The sequence below is a fragment of the Oenanthe melanoleuca genome, chromosome 12 (genome assembly GCF_029582105.1).
Source record: "Oenanthe melanoleuca isolate GR-GAL-2019-014 chromosome 12, OMel1.0, whole genome shotgun sequence".
In the NCBI taxonomy this organism is placed as follows: domain Eukaryota; kingdom Metazoa; phylum Chordata; class Aves; order Passeriformes; family Muscicapidae; genus Oenanthe; species Oenanthe melanoleuca.
The window spans coordinates 22,124-43,779 of NC_079346.1; the positions used below are offsets into that span (position 1 = coordinate 22,124).

At 35.8% G+C, this 21,656-nt stretch overlaps 1 protein-coding gene across 1 annotated transcript in view; it reads left to right on the forward strand.

The window, feature by feature from the left end:
- The window catches only part of NR2C2 (nuclear receptor subfamily 2 group C member 2), a 36,420-nt gene extending 15,144 nt beyond the window's left edge, over positions 1-21,276 (forward strand). The window contains 10 exon segments of the mRNA XM_056501240.1: positions 1,624-1,719; positions 1,722-1,770; positions 3,408-3,501; positions 3,879-4,012; positions 6,380-6,557; positions 6,826-6,947; positions 7,468-7,607; positions 10,405-10,542; positions 12,071-12,176; positions 14,305-21,276. Of these exon segments, the coding sequence (XP_056357215.1) occupies positions 1,624-1,719; positions 1,722-1,770; positions 3,408-3,501; positions 3,879-4,012; positions 6,380-6,557; positions 6,826-6,947; positions 7,468-7,607; positions 10,405-10,542; positions 12,071-12,176; positions 14,305-14,479 (1,232 nt within the window). The 3' untranslated portion in view covers positions 14,480-21,276.
- Positions 21,277-21,656: the final 380 nt, after the last annotated feature.

The following is a 21,656-nucleotide window of genomic DNA, read 5'->3' on the forward strand; positions in this document are numbered from 1 at the left end:
AAGGAAACAGAACTTTTTGGCAGCATCTAGTGCACTTTTCTTTCATCACCATTTTATGTCTGAGATGCAGTAGTGGTTTGTTTTGAACCATTTCTCCAAGTACTATTGACTTCAAGGAGCCCAGTTACAGCCTCACTTAGAATGCATGTTCCAAACACAGTGTGTGTTTATAATAGAAAATATTTTGACATGGATTGACATGAATCTGAGTCTAATATTTTGTTTTGAGAATCTGCTTTCCTTCCAGTTTATTTTTGCAGTTTTTTCTACCAGTGATAGAAAGCAGTTAGTCTTTTTTTCCCCTCTTTTAAAATTTTTGATAATTTGTGAGCAGTGCTTTATGAGGCATTGAATAAACTCTCATATGTTTTAAAATATGCCTTCATGTTTGTATGCAGTTCTGCATACATTTCCAGTGCTAGCAGCCAAAGACTAGTTTCAATATATTTTTGTTTTCAGTTTCTATCACCTGTTCTTCAATTTAGCACTATGTGAAACAATTGCAAGGTTGTTTTGTGATCTGATCTAAGCAGGTCAGTTCCAGCCACTGAGTTCAAGGGAGGCAGAACTTTAAGCTGTAAACAGGGACATAATTGTTGTATTTGCACTCTGAAACTCCAGACCTGTTGTGATGATTCTGGTGCTTTGCACACAATGTGCTGAATATAAGATGAGACGTTTGTACAAGAGAAGACTGCTACAGTTCCAGAAAGTAAACCTTTCTTATCCAAGTATGATTAGGGTATATGTTTACTGACTTCACTGGCATTGGCTTCTGATTAACTAATATGTATTCACCAAGTCAATAAATTTGATATGCCAACTTTTAAGCCCCTAAATTTTGCTAATAGTAACAATATTAGCAAAAATAAAATCAGGAACAAAGTAACTCTTATGGGTTGAAATGATAACTTTCTGTAATTTGTTAAATAACAGTTTTTTAATACTATGAAGATGCACTTTTCAATGTCTTTAAAAGTTACAAAGTAACTGCTTCTTACTATTTTTATTAAAACATTTGCTACACTTGTTCACGGCTTCTGAGACTGAGCTTAGTTTGTTTCAATTCTCAAGTATAAATATAGATTAGGAAAGGGTTAGTTTTGGAACATTTTCCCTAACTGGCTGGAATTAATGTCTGTGAGTGAAATTTTTGTCTGCAGAGTATCCTCTCAAAGAATTAACCTGCATTTCTCAGGTAATTTGCATCTCCTGATTTTTTTCAGGGTTCCTTCTGGGTTTGCATTATTTTGTGTCATCCATAATAGGAATGTGCCTAACATTTAGATACAGCTGTGCCTGTAAAAAAAAAAAAAAAAAAAAAAATGAAAACACAATCTGTAGAATCTTCCATCTTATCAAATGCCAAAAAAAAGAGCAGTGTTTTATTCCAGATCAGTAAAACTTGAAGCGAAAAAGCAATCTGTCACTTTCTTAGTTAAAAGTATATATAAATATACACACATTCACAGATATAGTAACATCAGAGCTTGCGTTTCTTCACTCTTGGTATTGAATTTCCAGTTTTGCACTGAGCTGGTACACTATCATAACTGCAGGAATTTTACTTACTTTTTATATTTTTAGTTTAAATTATTTCCTTTCAAATCTGTCTTTATGTAGCGGTTCAGAGTGAAAGAAAGCCTTTTGATGTGCAACGTGAAAAACCAACCAACTGTGCAGCTTCTACAGAAAAAATCTATATAAGAAAAGATCTTCGAGCCCTCTAATAGCAACTCCAACATTTGTGGCAGATAAAGATGGGACACGGTGAGTACCTCAGTTCCAGCCTCTTCTTTCACGTTGTTTGTGCATATTGCTTTGCAGTCACGCGTATATTCTTTTTCTCCTCTGCTCTCAGAGGGAACAGAAAAGAACTCTAATGCACACATCATCTGTTTCCATTGCCAAGGCCAATGTAGGTTCTGCTTCTCATGAAAGTTTTTATGTCTGCATGCAGGTTTTCAGTTTCAGTTCAGAGCTAGCTCTTGTCCAGCCAGGTCAGAGCAGTGCAGGGCAAGTGAATATCCAGGCAGAAAGCATGTAGGCTAATGCTGCAATGCATTCAGGTTAGCACTGCTCTGAAATCAGATCTGCAAATGGCACACCTGGGCTTCCTTCTCCTTGAGACAGTAGTTAGGGAGACTCAGTGACTGCTGATTCAGATGCCAAAAGACTGGTTTCAACTCCAGCAAAACAGCAGCTTCCTTTTACTGTATGGAAGTAACTCCAAGATGGTTCCTGCACTCTCAGATGTCTCCTTAGGCAGTGGGTGTGAAAATGCACATCATAACAAACAAAGGCAAGATTTCATTTTTTCTTAATCAAATTAAAAATGTCTTGGTTAAATACAACATTTTAAAAACTGTAGTTTATGAATGGTTGAGAACCACATAAAAAATTGGATTTTATTACTCAGTTTTCATATGGAGGGGAAGTGTATGTGCTTAATTTTTTATATATTTTTGTTGAACAAATGACACTGCAGTTAGGAAGTTTTGGCCACAGGTTTCATAGAGAATTGTTTTTCAGTATTCTTGTTTGAAAGAAGTACTCATGTCTGTACTGAAATACAGACACATTTGCCTCTTAGAAATTTCCTTGAGCTACAGATCCATTACAGACCTCTAAACAATACTATAGTTATTGAGAACCACTCTGTTATTTATGTAGGATTCAGATTTGCATAATGTGTGATAATTTGCGGCCTGTACATGCTCACAGTGATAGCTGTTTGTGTCAGACCTTTGTACTGTAACGTCCTGCAGCCTGCACCTGTGTTGTGTGCGTTGGTATTGTGTTATGGACACTTGGAACATCACAGAACTAGGAAGTAAATGTCTTGCTGACTGCAAAAACTTTCCACTGTCTCCCTAAATTAGATACAGCAGAGGGGAAATATATTTGGTCAAAAAGCAGTAGAAGTAAAGGCAGCAGAGATTTTATGCAGGCTTTGATTGTATGGTTGTTTCTGACTATATTCTGGAATGTAAAAAATATTCTTATGACTTTTATTCAGTGCTGGCTGTTTATTCAGTGCTGGAATACAGAGTTATGCCTTCCTCCAAAGTCTAATATAAAACTAGAGCTACTAGGTGACTTCTGAGAGCATGAGAAGACAACAGCTTCCCTTAAAGCAGAAAAAGCAGCAAATGAGAAGATACACATTTGGGAAGTTGTCATTGTTCTGCACTGGAAATTAAAAGATATTTCTGTCTTTCTGTCTTTCAAGCTACTTTTTGGCAACTGTTTCAGAAAGACTTAAGTCTTGATAAATAAAATGTAAGCTTCACTAAATTGTTTATTTAAAAACTGGTAATTCCTTTCATGCTGTCATAAATTGTTACACATTCTTCTGATTAATGGAAAATACTGTTGACTATCAGATGCCTTATGCTTTTGAACAGGTCGGCTGGTCTTCTTGATCCGGGAATGCTCGTGAATATTCAACAGCCTTTGATCAGGGATGATGGTACAGTCCTCCTAGCTGCTGATTCCAAGGTATTACTGGCTCTTCAGTTCTGAGCATCTCTATTGATTTGTTCAGATTTCTTTATCTATTGAACATAATCTCAAGCAGTTGTTGCTCTTGAGAAGAACCATTTGAATGGATGTAATAAATTGATCAATAGGATTGTGGTTTCTTTTGGCAAGTATATTTCTGCAAAAAGTTCTCCATATGATGTCTCCTCTGGGATTAAGATTGATAATTAGAATAGGATTTAAAGATAATTGAGAGCCATTGTTCTTCCTGGCATTCAGGAGGAAGGAAAAGGTGCGTAGGGGAAAAGGAACAAAAATATTGAAAATGGGGGGGGGAATCATATATGATATATTAATTATAATTTTGATTTACTAATACAGTGTTTCCTTTTTAGGCTGAAACAAGCCAAGGTGCCTTAGGAACACTAGCAAATGTTGTAACATCTCTTGCTAATCTCAGTGAGTCGCTAAATAATGGAGATACTTCTGAAGTTCAACAAGAAGAGCAATCTGCAAGTGAGATTACACGGTATGTGTTTATATTTACACCTTATTTAGTAATTTTTGTTCTATGTGATATGTCCTTACATTCATGACTTTGGTATTGTTACACCAGACAGGGTACAGATTGCCAGATTGCCCGTACGTTGAAACATAAAACGAGTTCTTTAGAAATCAGTTTTCACTCTTGCCCTCTTGTGAAGAGCTGTGTCCTGTGTTACAAATGTAGTGGTCTGAAGCTAGACCAGATTTGGTTGTCAGAAAAATAATAAATGACTAGTTTGTGACCTTGAAAAACTCAGCAACATTTCAGTGCCATTTTATTTCGCAGGAGTGTTTTATGTAAGCTTCTGTGCAATGCTTGTGACCTTAGCTCTGCTCTTTAAGGGTCTACATTTACTGCAGATCTATTTGTGAGACTGCACTGCCATAAAATCTCCTGGTAATGTAGATTTAGAAAGAGCTCAAAGTGTTTCTTTTCTTATTCATGAAAAATATATGAAAAAAATTTCCAGCACACCTTGAGATTTGCAAGGCTGTGATTTTTTTTTTTTTTTTTTTTGTTGTTGTTGTTGTTGTTGGATGTTTTTGCTTGTGTTTTTGTGGGGGAGAGGCAGGTTGGCTGAATTTAGCAGTATAGGTTATAAAATAAAATATTTGGACTCAATACTGTCCACTGTTTCTCAAAAAGATTTTTAGGAGGAGCTTAACTGTCATGGTTTAGGAATGGTATTCTCCAATTTAATGTTTACACTTAAACAATGCTGCTACTTGCTCCCCCTCCAGTCAGATGCACAAAAGGCAGAGATCATGGGTTGAAATAGGAACAATTTACTGAAAACAGCAATGAGACTAGAAAACAAACAGTAACAGCAAAATGAAACAGTAACAGCAGCAATATTAATAACAAAAGGTGTAAGAAAAGAAACTATTTACGAAGAAAAGCAGCTGACAATAAACAAATACCAGCCTAGTCTGCCTACTACACCGACTGGAAGGCAACTCCTCTGGGGGCGAGAGAGAGAAGGACATTACTTAAGGCTCTTAAGTCTCTCATTTGAACTCTTCAAGTGAAGAGATAATATTTTAAAATACTTGACACTGTAATGTCATCTTATGTCAACTTCTTTCTTTAAAGCAAAAAAAAATTTATAAAAATCTGTCTCCCAAAAAACATCTTGACAAAAAAAAGTGGCAAAGGAGCACTATACCGTAATACTGTATACTGGTATCAAATTGGGACACAAAATTCTTCTTTACATCTAAGGTCTGTTAATCATAAGAGAATTTACAGTGATTTATTTGGGTCATGATCCAGCAATAGCTTGAGTATAAAGGAGAACCTGGGACCATCTCTCTTGTGTTACTGTCATAAGGCTTTTAAGGCTCTGTCTGTAGTGGGAGATCAGGAGTGCCTGGCCGTATTTCATCTTAACAGAAAGGAAATTCAGACATATTGTCTAGAAGTAAACCACACTGTTCTCCACTGTTCCAAAAAGCTGGAGATCAAGGATGAGGACAAGGACAGGGACTTGGTTCTTCAGAGTCCATCTGGTCTGTAATCCCCATGTGAGGAGGGAGAATAGTGAATGCCTCACACAGCTGCTCCCTCACTCCCCCACCAGGACTGGTGATAGAACCAGAAGGGTAAAAGTGTGAAAACTTGTGGGTTTGAGATAAAGACAGTACCTTCCATGGGCAGTCAGGTGTTCAGCCACCTCCAGGACAGCAGGGCTCCTGCATGTGTAACAGTTACTTCTGGAGACAAACACCATCACTCCAAACGTCCCCCCATCTCCTCTTTCTTCCCCCTTCTTTATACACTGAGTGTGATGTCACAGAGTATGGAATAACCCTTGTATAAGTTGGGGTCAGCTATTCTAGATGTGTCACCTGCAAACTTCTTGAGCATGCCCAGCTTCCTCACTGCAGGGAGGACAAGAAGCCTTTACACTGTGCAAGCACTGCCGTGCATAACAAAAACATCTCTATATTACCAACACTCTTTTCAGTGCAAATCCAAAACACAGCCTCATGCTACCTACAGCAAAGAAAATGAACTGTATCCCAGCCACAACTAGCACAGCACAAGGCCCCTTTACTAGTACAAATACTAGGATAAAACTATCAGAGCAGGATTTACAGTATGAAGTCCTTCCCTTACAGGGGAGATCTTTTACCAGCAATACTTGGGCACATCTGTTTGCTTTATCAATGCCCAAGAGTACAGAAGGACCAAATTGTAATGAAAAGTCTGACTTTGTGTCAGCCTAAAGAGTTATTGTGTGTGTTGCCTCTAAGTGGAAATGTTTTATAGCATTTAATTTGAGCACCATGAATTTTTTAAGATCTGAGGAAGCACTCTTTCATTGTTTACTTATTTATTATTTTTTAGGGCATTTGATACTTTGGCTAAAGCACTTAGTTCCACAGATGGTACAACAGCTCATGACTTGGCAGATGGCATGGATCCTACAGGAGGAGGGAATATTCACGTAATCAGTAGAGATCAGTCGACACCAATTATTGAAGTGGAAGGACCCCTACTTACAGATACACATGTCACATTTAAGGTATGTGCTTCTTTAAATGTCTTACTAAATAAACTAATGCTTAAGATGTATGAGCTCCTACATAATTTCTTGTCTCATATTCCCAATTTGCATTCCTTGCCAGTAGTAGTGAGTTATTTAGTACAGTTTTTCTTTGACAGCTTCTTGTCACACTGTTGATTATGATGGACTATAAGAGTAGTTTGAATGTCTTTTGGTTATTTCACTGATGATAAAACTGGTATATGTCTGAACTATATGTATTGTACTGTACTTTTATTTTTTGCAGCTGACAATGCCCAGTCCGATGCCAGAGTACCTTAATGTACACTACATCTGTGAGTCAGCATCACGACTCCTTTTCCTCTCTATGCACTGGGCTAGGTCCATACCTGCATTTCAAGCTCTTGGGTAAATGGACATAATCTGTTTGAATGGTTTGCTTTTGAATCAATTTAAACACTGATCTGAACACTTCCCAGCTACTTTGAACTTTTTAGTTATGATATTGTTTAATTTTTAATGAATACTTTAAAATGTGTGAAGACTGTCCAATATTTCCTCTTTTGGAGAATAAAAGAGAAGATGGCAGAGGGAAGGGGTAACTACAATATCTGATGTTACTGTGGTTACAGAAACTAAAGCCAAATCAAAAGCAAGCATTAATTTGTAGAAATTAAAGGCTTGCTTTTGATTCCTTGCTAAAGAATTGATGAGCACCATTTCACAAATAACCTGAAATGGTTTCCTATAGTCTATAATTTCTTTTTGCTTCCTGAAATACTTGTACTATGCTAATATATGCCTGTTACCAAAATGTTTTGCAAGAGAATAATCCTTATTATGACTGGTTATGCTGAACATAATTATAGATAGGGCAATAGCAAGCTGATCTGCTACCTGGTGTCATTTGATTTCCTGCTGTTTGCAGGCAGGACTGTAACACCAGCCTGGTGCGTGCCTGCTGGAACGAGCTGTTCACCTTAGGCCTGGCCCAGTGTGCCCAGGTGATGAGTCTGTCCACTATCCTGGGAGCCATTGTCAACCACCTGCAGAACAGCATCCAGGAAGGTACGTTCCCAGTGCTGCTAGCAGTGCAGGCCCCTTTGGGTCACACTGCTCACAAGGTGTTTCCCCAGCAGTGGCACAGTTGTTCACCAGGAACCAGGTGAAGGTGAAGCTTTCTCTTGCATATTTCTCTTGCCCCTGATCATTTGCAGTTTTGTTGCACTGACCTCACAGAGATACCTGTGGGAGAGAATTGTCCATAGGGGCAAGGGGTTCTTCTATGCCTGACTGACATTACACAGAAAGACAGTACATCCTAAAATATTCTTTGGATGTGCTTGGAGAGTTTTCTTCCCATGCAAATGTAGAATAATGATATCATCTTCCAAACCACACCAGATTTTCTCCTTCCAGATCTTTCCTTCTCCTCTTTGCAGTGTAAAAACACAGCGTTTGACAATTATCACAAGCTTATTCTTGCAAGTATAATGGTTTTGGATACTACTGTAATGCAATAATGATTGATGTGTTTTGAAGTGCCCTTGAAGCATTAAGCAACCTAATTTCTGGACACTCTTAACAAGATGTATGTAATTTTATTTTTTAATTCAATGTTGGTCTGTTGATAATGATGATTATATCTAGAATGGATGAAAATCTGTTATATTTGCTTTTTTAAAAATCCTTTAAGGACACTTCCAACCAATAGGATTGATTAGCATGAAAATAATATTCATTTTTAAAAGGAGGAAGAAAACAAACTAGTAGCTTTAAACTCTGCAAACAAAGCATAATAAATGAAAACTACTTCAAATTTAAATGTGCATTAAAAGGAGTTATAGAGCACTATTTGGTACCATTTTAAAAAATTTTTAAGGTGTCATTATTGTGCACACAGCAAAAATTAGAAAATACGATTTTTACAGAGGAGAGTAAAACAGATGTATTTTTCTACAGCTGAAGAATATTAAATTTTTTTCCAGCTATCTGCTTTGTACATTTCATAGTTCTACAATCAAGTTTTAATCTACTATATTAGCTTCATCATGATAAAGTAAATTAAACTGAAAATTGATTCTTAAATGGATAGTGTGCTTTAATTGCTTTCATAATGAATATAGGGTTTTGTTTTGGTTTTGTGTTTTTGGTTTTTTTTGGTTCATTTTTGTTTGGTTTGGTTTGTTGTTTTCTCATTTAAGAGAGAGTCCCCAAATGTGACAGAGTGCTGCTCCTCTCCTGCACAGAGAGGCAAAATTTGAAAAGATCAGTAGGGAAACCTGCACAATGGATGTTCTACACAGTTTACTTTATATCTATTTCAGAATACACACAGCTGTCTCTATTCCACCTCCATCCCAGGCAGGAGTAAGTGATAGGGCTATTACAGCTGGTTCCACTTCCATTCTTGTGCATCAAAATTGTGAAAAAAATATTTTTTTCTATAACCTGTACTTGCAGTCATACTGTATTAGCTGAGACCAGCCAAGAAAAGAGGATCATTAGTGTTATTTTTCTATTCTGCAAAGTTATCATTTTATATTGTGTATTATACCTTTGAAATTGAAAACAAACTGAATAAATTGCAGAACTTTATCTAGGAACATATAAGTGATGAGGCTACCTAGAAACTCTGGAATTCCAGTTTGCTTTTCCTGAGTTTTTCTGGACCATGTTTTCCCACTTAATACAAGAATAAAAACATTACATTATGTCTGTCTTCATCCATCTTGAGTAACTAAAAATTTGTATCACAATTAATGATTTAAGAAATGTAGATTATGCTTGCATTCTTATTTCAAGACTATAAAAAATGGTTCTTCCATTCATTCAATCTTCTTATTGCAGTTCCAGAAAATAGATCAAATATTAATTAACTATATCAAAGATTCAGTTTAAGGCACATGAGGTTTAAGCAATCCTATACACAATTAGCAGTATAGAGAAAATAAAACATTCAAATTAAAATTATATTAAATACTAGCATTGGAAATTATGACTGGAATAAAATTATTCTAATGCGTTTTTCAAGGAAAGGTTTTATCCCTCGTGAACTGACTTACTTCTGAAGTTCGATAATAGTAATTATATATTCAGAAAATTGTCTGAATGTATTCTCTAATGCTTTTATTCCTTGACTAGTTTGTAGATACAAGGATTTCTATTTACCAAAATAGAAATTTCTCCCTTCCTGGTTTAGCAGCTAATACCACTCACTCATAACATACCTATCAATAAAATACTTTTTTAAAATTGAAATTTTAGATAGATTATGAACCCCATATAAGGAATGTCATTTTTCAAATGATAGAAGGATCTGTGTACATCTATTTCAGTGAATTTACCCCATCAGGCAGGAAAAAGACTATTTACCATAGCTAATGAAAAGTTCACTCCTAAAAGTACAGGTAGAGGAGAAAGTGGCACTGTCATTACTGTTCTTGCATTCACTTTTGCAAAAGCTAATTCAATAATGTTTGAATTTAAAATTAGGGTTGCATGTTAGTATTGGCTTTGTGCTTCTGTTTATTCCCAGAATCACTCTAGTCATTTGTAGAATAATGTAACATAATGTTTGATTCTCTGCTCAGAACAGTACATCACTGGAAAAAGTTTGGTATGGCAGATTATGCTGTCCTGGCAAAATTACACAGAAGAGTTAACATTCTGTTTGCTAGCCCTGGGTCTGACTCAACTTTATTAATTCACTTTCATAATAATTCAGGCCATCCTTACATGTTAAGTGGTTTTAAGACAGCGAAAGACTTGCAAATATCACTTGACTTTGTTTATAAAACTTTATTTGTTAATATATTAGAAATGCTTGAGCTCAGATGACATAGTAAGCAATATCTTTTTGTAGATAAACTTTCTGGAGACAGAATAAAGCAAGTCATGGAACACATCTGGAAACTTCAGGAGTTCTGTAACAGCATGGCCAAGCTTGATATTGATGGATATGAATATGCATACCTTAAAGCTATAGTCCTTTTTAGCCCTGGTAAGGAATTTAGTAACCATATATTTTTAAATAAGCCTTAATATGTCATTCTTTAGCAATTTTAAAATGAGACGAATGTCTTGATATGGGACTTACCTGTTAAGTTGCAGATAAAATTATTGTTTCATAATGATTATCACAATATGTGTTTTAAAATTACTTCGGAGCAGCATATCCATGTTAGTTATGGTTCCAGTTTATCAGGTGTTTATTGATCCACCCTAGAAGATTAGATTCTCAAGTTACCTTCAGCTGAGAACGTATGATTAATAAATTATGTGGAATGTGTACTAGCAATATTAATGAGGTAAATGGTGAGGAGGATAAGAAGAAATGCATTCTGAGTGACAGAAAGAAATTTGCCTAAATTTTAGTATTTTTAAAATACTCCTAAGAGGAACAACTGAAATATGAGCAGAAATAGTTAATTTATATGAAACTTCCACAAAATCTTAAAACCTGACTGTAAACTGGCTGTCTTACATTTGTTACCAAAAAAATGACAGCAGACAACATAGTCAAGTGTTCCTGAAATATGAGAATTTACTCAAAGAAAACACTGGCTATTTTGTGGAATGATTAGGTAAGGACATTAAAGAAATTGGAAGTGGTAGTCTTTTCAGCAAAGGTGACAGATGTTTCTAGGACACACAAAGGTGTTCTTAATCTAAAACTGCTGACAGGCTGAGTAAAAGGTAAACTTTTGCTCAGAAATGCATTATTGATTTTATTTTAAAGGTATTTACCACTTTGTATTTAACAGAATGCAAAGTAAAAGGATATATTATTACTGGTGTGTTTGCTTGGGGTATTTCTGCTTTGATAGTTATTTTTCTCTTTGTAATAAAACTTAATTAGAAGATACTGGTGTCCCGAAATGTTCTTTTGAATTTTTGGGGAGAGATTGTGCCATTAGAGTTAGGTTTATTAGGGGTTTTGTTTGAGTTGGAAAAGCAAGAAACTATCCAAACTCAAGGTAGCTTTGTCCTATTTCAAGAGACAAGCATTTTGGACACAAGAGTGAAGGTATTCTGTCATAGTAAGATAGGTGATATTTTGTGAGTGTGGTTTTTTTTTATTGCTTTGATCACGTGGCTGTCTGAGGAGCTGAGCCAGCTGAATTAAGACATGAGACAGACTTTGGAAGATTAAGACATTGATGTATCAAGAAAATAACCCTAGCTACTGCTTAGCTAGCCTAGTTAGAACAAATCACAGAGGCATACATTTTTACATTTAAGCAAAGTTAAAAACAATTTCTGTGTTATTGCCTGGTACACACATACAGACTTAATCTTTGTCCGCTTTCTTACGGATACACACAGCTCTAGAGAGAAAAGTGAACAAGCTAATTCTGAAGCCAGAAGTAAATGTTTACCTGAGTGGTTTCCTTTATACAGCTAGCACGTTAAACATCACAATACCAGAGAAATATTTAATTGAAATTAAATGTGAGAGTCTTATAAATACATTTATTTCACAGTATGTAGGGAAACAATCGACATACAGAAATGTTTTGTTTCTTTAGATCACCCTGGTCTGACCAGTTCAACCCAAATAGAAAAATTCCAGGAGAAGGCACAGATGGAATTGCAGGACTATGTACAAAAAACCTATCCAGAAGATACTTATAGGTATTTATTATCTAAAGTACCCAAAGTAATGTTATGGGCTATAGCTAACAAAAGTACAAAATAATATCACTGATGTTTTTGACATCTGGGGTTTGGGGGTTTTTTTGACTGTTGATGAGAAAGAACTAAAATCTAATTCATAAAAGCAAGCAGGTTTGTTTAAAGATACATAGAAACAAGAATAGCTGTCTAGCTTCCTCCATGTAAATTAAATTTATTAGTACTTCCTTACTATCTTGGTTTTTGAGGATTTTTTGGAGACTCTCATAGTCATGTTTAGAAAAATAAACAGACTTACTTTTTTAGATGTTGGGGAAAACTGCTTCAACTAACTAATTCACACTGCTACTTTTTTCAAGTTATTATTATTTTAAAGTCTTTTTGATCACTAAAAGGTGATTATCATCCTTGAAATGTTTGTCATATGTAAAAAAAAAATGTTAAAACTGTCAGTTACAGCCCTTGGAAAAATAAGGATTACATACAGTAGGGAACAATAACCATTTCTCAAACTTCTGTTTATAAGAAATTCCCACATCCTACTTATTTTCTCCTTTGCCTTTTTTTTTTTTTTTTAATTTCCAAGGACTTCTTATATTATCTAGTGTGGCTTTTTCACTTCTTAACTAATCTATTTGTTATGTGCTGGAAACAGTATTACAGTATTTTCTAACAATCTTCATCAAAACTCAAAATTCATCAACACGATTCTCTGCTCTATCAGGGTAATTCTTACCTCTGTCTAGCAAGATATACTAGAACATGAGAAAATGTTGTTTTTTTACTGAACAGGTGAAAGGTATCCTCCTGTAAAGGAGCAATCCCATACACTTAAGCACTGTCTGAGGCTGGGGTAACTAAAAAAAAAGAAAAAAACCTGTCTGAAAAAGAGAGCTTCTCCCATCTCTGTTTTCTGCACTGACCTTACAGGATTAATACTGTGGTACAATGAAAATAGGAGTGTCTGCCTCAGAAATATCCTCAAATCCCACATTCTTCTATGTACAATTGAGTCCTTCTGGTTTGATTAGTGAAAGGTGAATATCTACCATAAAACTAAATATAAAATTTGTTCCATACACTTACTTCTCATAACAGTGTCTCAAAGAAGAAAATCGAGATACAGACACTATTAGTTAAAATGCAGGACGCTGCTTGGGGAATGTATCTCCATGGTTACCCACAGACAAGTTTAGAGAACAAATCTGATTATTTCTGAGCAATTGAGTGCTAGTACAAATTGAGATAGGAAACAAATGTTACAATTTTCACAAAAACAACAGCATAGCTAGAATCTTTCTGCCTTGAAGTTTACAAGATATGGTATATTAGCAGAATGGACCTTAGATATTTTCTCCATAAATATTCAGGCATTTTCTAGAGCACCTGTGGTCAGTGCTACCTCAGTTGCTATTACACGGTTCTGGTTCAGAAAATTTATTTGGTTTGGCATTTATAATGTACATCTGCCAATGAATCTCAGCAAAATGCTTTCATCACTGACCTGAATTTGGTATGCATGGGAAGTCTAGCATTTCAATACAATCACTTCATTATATTGGATATCTGTTAACATCCTGGTAAATAAAACACCAGGCCCATTTGGCAGTATTTATGCTTAACAGTACATTCCCCCAAATTCCTTCTCTCATTAGAAGCAGACTCTCTTCTTTCTTTATATACATCCAGCCCCCTTCCTGCTATATGATTGAGCATGAAGTTGCTAGGCAACCAAGGACTGTGCTGTTTATGGCTGAAATTTTAATTAAGCATTGTGCTCTTAAGATGCTGCAAATGTTTGCAGTAATCAGTATGAATATTATTAGTCTCAGCATTGTTCATCCAGAGCTGGGAATTTCAAAAGCATGCCAAGGAAATTGTGTGTTTGTACATACATGTTCTGCCCACAAAGGACATGAACAAGATCCATTCACTGGAAAACTACAAAGCTACTTGGCTTTCATTTGGCTTGCAGGATAGAACAGTAACCATTCTTTTTGTGGTAGCAAATTAGCTTAATTGTTTCTTTACGCCTATTCATGAATTATGGTATAATAAAGGCAGATCCAGCTCTTTAGCCTTAAACTGGTCATATATGTATTGATAATGCACTGAACTTCTTTTTCAGGCTAGCCCGGATCCTAGTTCGCCTGCCAGCACTCAGGCTGATGAGCTCTAGCATCACCGAGGAACTGTTTTTCACAGGTCTCATTGGAAATGTTCCCATTGACAGCATAATCCCCTACATTCTCAAAATGGAAACAGCAGAATATAATGGTCAAATAACTGGCACATCTGCATAGAGGGAACAATACAATTTGAGGGATTGAAGTAATTTTCACAAAAACCATATAATTACAAAGTTAAAAGAGTAGTGTTTTCAGTATGTGCAGGTAATTCCAACTTGTTATCAGTTTCCTGACAGACTTCTCCTTGTCTTTTTCTGATGCTGACAAAATTTAAAGCAACTATTAAAAGACCTGCTATAGGACCTTTCCTGCTACAAGGAATGTTTTTGATGCCTTTCATTTAAAAGGCCGTAGGTTACTGAACATACTTTTCACATGCTTTTTATTTAGAAACTATCAGTGGTTAAAACGAGTTTATAATATCAGAGTAGTAATGAAATTACTTTAAAAAGAGCAGTATGTATATATTTTAAAATATCCTTGGAATGAATGTCTAGCAAATGCCAGGGTATAATACTAGCACTTTGTAATCACTTCTTGTCAGAGCAACAGCATCATCGACATCCTGCTTATGAGTATGGAAAAAATGCATATGTCCTTAATCAAAATGCTAGTGATTTTTGTAAAAATGTAGAATGCTAAAGGAGACAATCATTTAATCTACAGAAAGTCACTTGCTGTTATGTTATGCATGAAATATTAGTGTGGATTCTTAAATCAGATATCCACATTATATGAAACTGTATCTGTTAAATTAGTGCAGTTGCAATACACAGTACAGTGCAGTCATAGTTACTATTATGTACTACAAGAGTTCCCCACATTAGAGAAAAAAATTGTCACGATAATGATTAAATATGCAGGTTCCTTAAAGTGTCTATTCAGACAAACACAATCATGACAAATGTTATTCTAAGAAGCCTTTTGACTTTGGGGCAAATCAGTCATTAACTGGAAGAGCAGTAATTTTCAAATAGAGATGTGTGATGCACTTTGAGTATGCTCTTGGTATGCTCCAAATTTACTCCTCCTCTCTGTGTTCTGAACACCCTCATAACATAGCTACAGGGTACAATTTAAGACCTGAAATGTACAGAACCTCTGGTTGTCAGCAGAGACAGAGAGAAAAGTTCTCTCACTCTATTTCTCCCTCCCTCACTGAGTGCTCCCATTTTTCCAGTGTTCTCAACTTGCCTGTCACTCAGTTTGAAACCAAAATATAGTTAGGATTTACTCTCATTCATGTACAGTTGCAGCTGACGACTGATACACTATGGAGATATAAAATGAGCTATTTTTTAATTGTCTCAAGTGATGAGCCATCAACATGTTTGCTAGTAGTACTGGCCATTAGCTGTTAGCATAGGTCTCATTTTAATATAATTTATTATTATGGCTGTTCAGTTTTTTAAAATCAAAGATTTTTTTAAAAAATCATAGCAATTAATACCTTCATCTGATTCTGGTTCATTAGATGCATTAATTATTTTAAATTTTTTTTTGTGTTAGAGGTGTTCTTACTTTCATAGTTTTATGTGACAAAACTTATCTAATGGTAACTTCAGCACTTTGGTTTTTCTTCTGTTATTGTTATTTTTTTAGAAACATCAACTAGATTGGTCTTTGTGACTTTTCAGAGTCTAAATTGTAACCAAAAGACCTTGAGCCACTTTAGATGAGGCTTCTAAAGTAATAAAAAGACCTTGTATACTTCATACTTATTAGAAAGCTGACATTTGTAGCACTTACTGTGACACAAAAGACTATTTAATTTTAGCTTCTGTATGCATTAAAATCTACAGTTACTATTTTTAGCACATTCAGAATCTTCTTTTCTCAGAGGCTTTTACAGAGTCCACACCAACTAGCTTTTACTTGACAAACATCATTTCAACTTCCAGTTTTTCAAGTAAAAGGGCCCCATATTTTTGTGTGAAAATTTGTAATTTTTATTACTCCTGATCATAACAATTCAGGAAATAAGATAAAGGCATTATAGCTTTTTGGGAACAAAGGGATCACGTGAAATATAACATAAAATGTATGTCTTGCATTACATATGTAAATTGAAACAATAAATATCATGCAGCTCTGTTTACAAATAAACTACACTCCCCACAAATGCAAGGCCACATAATGATATCCTTGCTCAAACCCTGGTAGTTATTTACTCTGCAAATGGTTATTAAAGAGCTTATTACGGGTAAAATATTAATTTCTATAAATTGAGTAACAACCATGCAATCCATAGTTGTGCATGCATTTAATGAAATGAAGCAGTTCCATCCTTTAGATTTGTATATTACCACCTAAAAGCTATAAAGCCCTCTCTGTGTAGCATCATTAGCCTGATTTGCTGGCTTGCAGAGCTCAGAACCAGAATACTTAGTTCTGATGCCATTGACAAAAACTACTCTAACTATACAGTATTTTGATTCCAAGACTAACATTTTGGATTGTAGAAATTTGAACATACGTGGAGGCCTGGGCTATTTCCTCCCCAGGGAAAGGACTTTGTGCTTTCCCTCTTAGAACTTCACAAGGTTCCTGTTGGCCGGTTTTGCAGGCCTGTCCCAATCCCTCTCAGTGGCAGCAGGAGTCTGTGATGCACACAGTGCAGCTGCTTTGCACTGTCTCTGCACAAAGTAGTGCAACACCAACATAGTTCTTGGAATTTCTGAGGTTTGTTCCGTTCCTCCTGCAATGACTGGAAGATGGTAACAGGCTAATCTTAGTAGCTTTACTGTTAAATTAGTTTCCATTTTTTTTTCTCCTTCCCAAGTGGAAACTTTTCCATATGAATATGAGACAGGAAAGTTTTTTTATTACTGTAACAATTATTGAAGGACTATTTATTTAGTATTAAATATTGAAATAGCTTGTTTTCATAGAGGTGAAATTTAAATGCCAAATTTGTTTTTACAGAACTTAGAGTCAAAGTATCACAGTCACAAAGTGATTCTAAGAAAAGTTCATCTCACTGAAGCTCTACTTAGTGCCAAAATTTATTCTCTTCAGAATTTCTGAGGGCCTATTTCTGCTGCTCTTGAAATGAAAATATTTTAACTTGGCAGAAATTATCTGATTAGATTTATCTGAACCTGAGCAAATGTATAATTATCACAATTCATTCAGACAAATGTTAGAATTCTGTGCTGACTGAGACTGGGGCATGATAATGAAGCAATGCAGAAAGTGCTAATGAGGCAGTAATGTCCATTGAGCTTCATTTGTTTTCCAACTCTTACGCAAAGGAACTGGATTGAATTTTGTAGATAAAAAGCATTTGGGACTAGCTTTGTTGTAATGTTTATAATTGCATTTGTGACAAATGTAGGAAGGTATACTCTTCCCTTTATTTACTTATATTGAACTATAGTCAGAACTAAAATCATGTGCAAAAGTAATCTCTCTCTGCCTATTTACTTTGCTTATAAATTAGCTGCAATGCTTTGGTGTCTGTGGAGTTACTCTGGGATGAAGCTGGTAGAAGAGGAAAAAAATTATGTCCAAGGAGAGATCCTTCTAAGAAGTCTTTACAAGGCTTTCTTTTAGCTGCCTTAAAATGTTAGATTATTAAGAAGGCTTAGTTTACATAGCAGTCTGGGGCAAGAAACTATTGTTGCTGTCCACTGATAAGCTGGTGTCATTTGCCAAGCCTCCTTTCAGCCCTTGGCGGTGCCTGTGGCGGGAGCTCTGGCTGCAGGTCTGTGTGCAGGATCCAGCCGCCCTGCATCGTGTTACCGTTCCTGTGGCACAGGGTGCCTTCCGAGGCTGTGTTACAGAAACAGTGGCATGCCTGAAGCTCCCAAGGAAATCAGTTTCCTGACTCTTGTTTCTCCTGTGCAGAGACTGTAAAACACTTGTGTGGGTTTTTAATTGTTCTGTATAGTACACAGGACTCACAGATTCCTGAGTTATTTCATTCAGGATACTGCAGGTGTCAGTAGGTTTTCCTGTCCGTTAAAGTTCAGACAGTACTTCAGATTCTTTCATTATTACCTGCTATTTAATTAGCAAAAGGCAATTTAAAAAAAAAAATAGCACCAAATAGCACGACTAGCAAAGGGTTTCAGAAATACTGTTTAACCAGGAAGACAGAAGTGGAAGTGAATGGGCTGAGGGTGGTGCCCAAGCAGTGACAAAGTAGCTTCCTGCACTAACAGCATCAGTCAGGGCCCAGTTTGAATCAGGTGGAGTGAGCAGAAGAATTGCTAGGTCAGTCAGACACACTGGTGTACCAGCACATATCTACTGGATGATACCATCCTGAAAAGAACAAAAATGTTGATTTTCTGTTTGAGATCCCTTTCTGGTTACTTTTAAATCAGGGGAGGTTGAAGTTTTCTTTCACCTACTCCAGAAGAGGAAAAGCAGAAATGCCAGCAAACACAGGTGAATTCCCACCTGGGGTTTGCCACACTGTCCATACAGCAACAGAAGAGCTTTTGCAGTAGTTGAGTCTGCTGGCAAGCATGGGCCAGCTGTGACAGCAGCAGACAACAATTGCAGTCCTAACATCTTCAACTGTCCAGGAGGGATCAGCCAAATGAGGGCATGATAACCCTAGAAAGGAGAGTGAGAGGCAGAGGAAGGACAAATTGCCAGCATCTACTGGTTCTTGAATGATTTGGAAATTAGTTTAGATACAGATACCAACAGGGGATGGCAAAGGAGAGACAATGAAAACATTTACCTTTTGCACCTTTTAATTCTAAAGTTGCTGAGTCATTTTAACAGTAAATACTCCTGAATTAAGTTCAGGCTTATTGTTTCATGCCATTAACCCTTCTTGTTAGATAATGCTACAACCCTACTTCGGCTGCAATCAGTATTATCAATATATAGGAAATTATTTGTGAAAAAAAACAAAACATTATTTATATTGGAGTTAAAAGTTAAAGAAAAATATTTGTAAAGTTTAGATGCTCTAAGTTTAAACATTTAAAGTTTAGATGTTTTTTTTATTGTGAAGTCATGCTAAGTTCATTATCGGTAACACTGTTGTAATGTTTCATAATTCCCACAACCTGTTCAATCCTCTGAGTTACATGAATGCTTTGAAATTAGCAATGGCTTATTATTGTTAAATTCCTACCTGCCTTCTTTCTTTTTAAAGGGTTTGATAGAGTTGTACACAGCTATTTTGTGCCTCCCACCATTGTGCATTTCTGCATGTTCAGTTCTAGAATTTACTTGAGCAGCTGCTGCATATGTACATAGCTGTATGTATGTGTGTATTAATGTACATGTTTATACCTCTCTGTCTAAATATATTCTGTACAGTGTATAGAAAATATGTAGTGTATGTATATATGTACAGATATGGAGCCATTATTCATCCGTTCCATGTGCTAAAGTTTTTTATTCATTTGCTAATCCAGAGCTTCCTAATTTGGTGAATCCTCACAAATTTCAGAGCTTTGCACCTTTTTTCTAAACCAGTCGGAATTTACTATTTGCTGTTCAGAACTGACAAATATATTCCATTAATTTTCTGGCTTTTACATTATTCTCTTTACCTTTTCTGATTTGACCTATAGAAGTCTGCCAGTCAATACTTAATTGAGCATATAATGCCTGTTAAAAGTAATGAATAAATAACTATAGTCATAAAAGATATTCCCCTGTTCATTATATACTCATTCTCTTCCAGCCTCCTGAGATACTTTTGTAAAGTTTATTTTTTTGTGCAGCTTGGTAAGAGATTCATCTTCTGCTTTTAAGTGTTCATCTGCGGTGAACTGAAAGTAAACCAAGTTGCCATTTATCACTGAAGTGCAGCACACAGAACAGGAGGTAACGGATGCTGTTTAATAAATCAATATTCATATTGTCATGGTGATCACATGAAACCAACCTGTGAGTTAGAGACTGTGTGCTCTGTTCAGCAAAACAGCAGCTCAGGTACAATGGTAATTAAATAGTAGGGACATTGCAGGTACTTTATTTCTTAGCAAGCATCAAGACATCTTCAGGATTTTCACAATGCAGTTCAATTATATATTCACTTTCCAAAGTTTTTCTCTTTATTTTCCAGCCTAAACTGAACACAGCTACTTGCTTGATTTAGTTGTCAGACTAATGTCCCTTTCCACATTCTGTCCCTTCCCGGGTCTGGAATCTGTGCAGCTCCTGCACTGCCTGTGACAGTCCCACTGTCTGTGTGGGACCTGAGCACACAGTTAGGAAGTGAGATGTGGAGTAAGACAATTTCTTATTCATAATGAAGATTCAAACATTTACATGATCAAAGTGTAAACGGTCTTGGTTTCTCTCCCTTCTGATGAAGTTAAAAAGGAAGCCTTCCATAAAGAAAATGTTAACTGTGGGTTTTTATAAAAGCATTTCACAGACCATGCAGGGCAGTAGTTCAGCAAGTCTTGTTTCTGTCATTAAAAAGATGAAGTAGAATTTTTCACCTTTTGTTTTGCTCACTGCAGCAAAGACTTGTGTATATTTAATCAGATAATAAGACATCAATCAAAATAATGTGAACTTCATGCATGCTTAAAGTGAACCACAGGTCTGAGGAAAGTTTGGAAAGTTTGCTATGGAAAATGCTGAGAATGTTCTCTTTCTTGGTGTATTGTTTATTGAGCATTTGTAAGCTTTTATTTCAAATACAGGAATAAACCTGTAGCATTTCAAAACCTTATTTCTGCAATTTTCAGCAGGAAAAATTTTTAAATTAATGTCAGGAATTTCTGTGACAGACTTGGTGTCTGGACAATTGGTGCTGTTTGAACATTTGCTTTCCACTTTAAAGGAAACCTCTTTAAAGGTGAATGGAAACCTGAAAGTCTGTTAAAGTCACTGTACTGCAGGAACAGTTTTAAAGTTTAGGAAGTCAATTGGGGCATTAATCAAGATGGAATCTACTTAAAAATTCAACTGTGAATTCAGAAAAAGGCAAAGTCCAGTGAAACTGAATGTGTTATATCCATATTTGAATTGTTTGTATTCTGAAGGACAAAATGTGCTAAAATTTAGTGGCAATAAAGGCTCTGCAATAATACAACACAGTTCCATTTTATGGTATTTTCATGATTGTGGGTTAAAGTAGGACGGAATAAATTCCAAACAAAAAGCACAGTCTTTAAGAAGAAAACATTTTACTTACTTATAGAATGTAATGGTTAAATTTTTCATATATGGAATTAGATCAAATAATTAACCTGTACTCTGAAATACACTGGAAGCCAGTGTTCATAGTTTCCTAACTGAAAACTGCACACTGTTGTATTTGTATTGGCATACTAGGGAATGCTGAGCTCCTAGGAAAACAGCA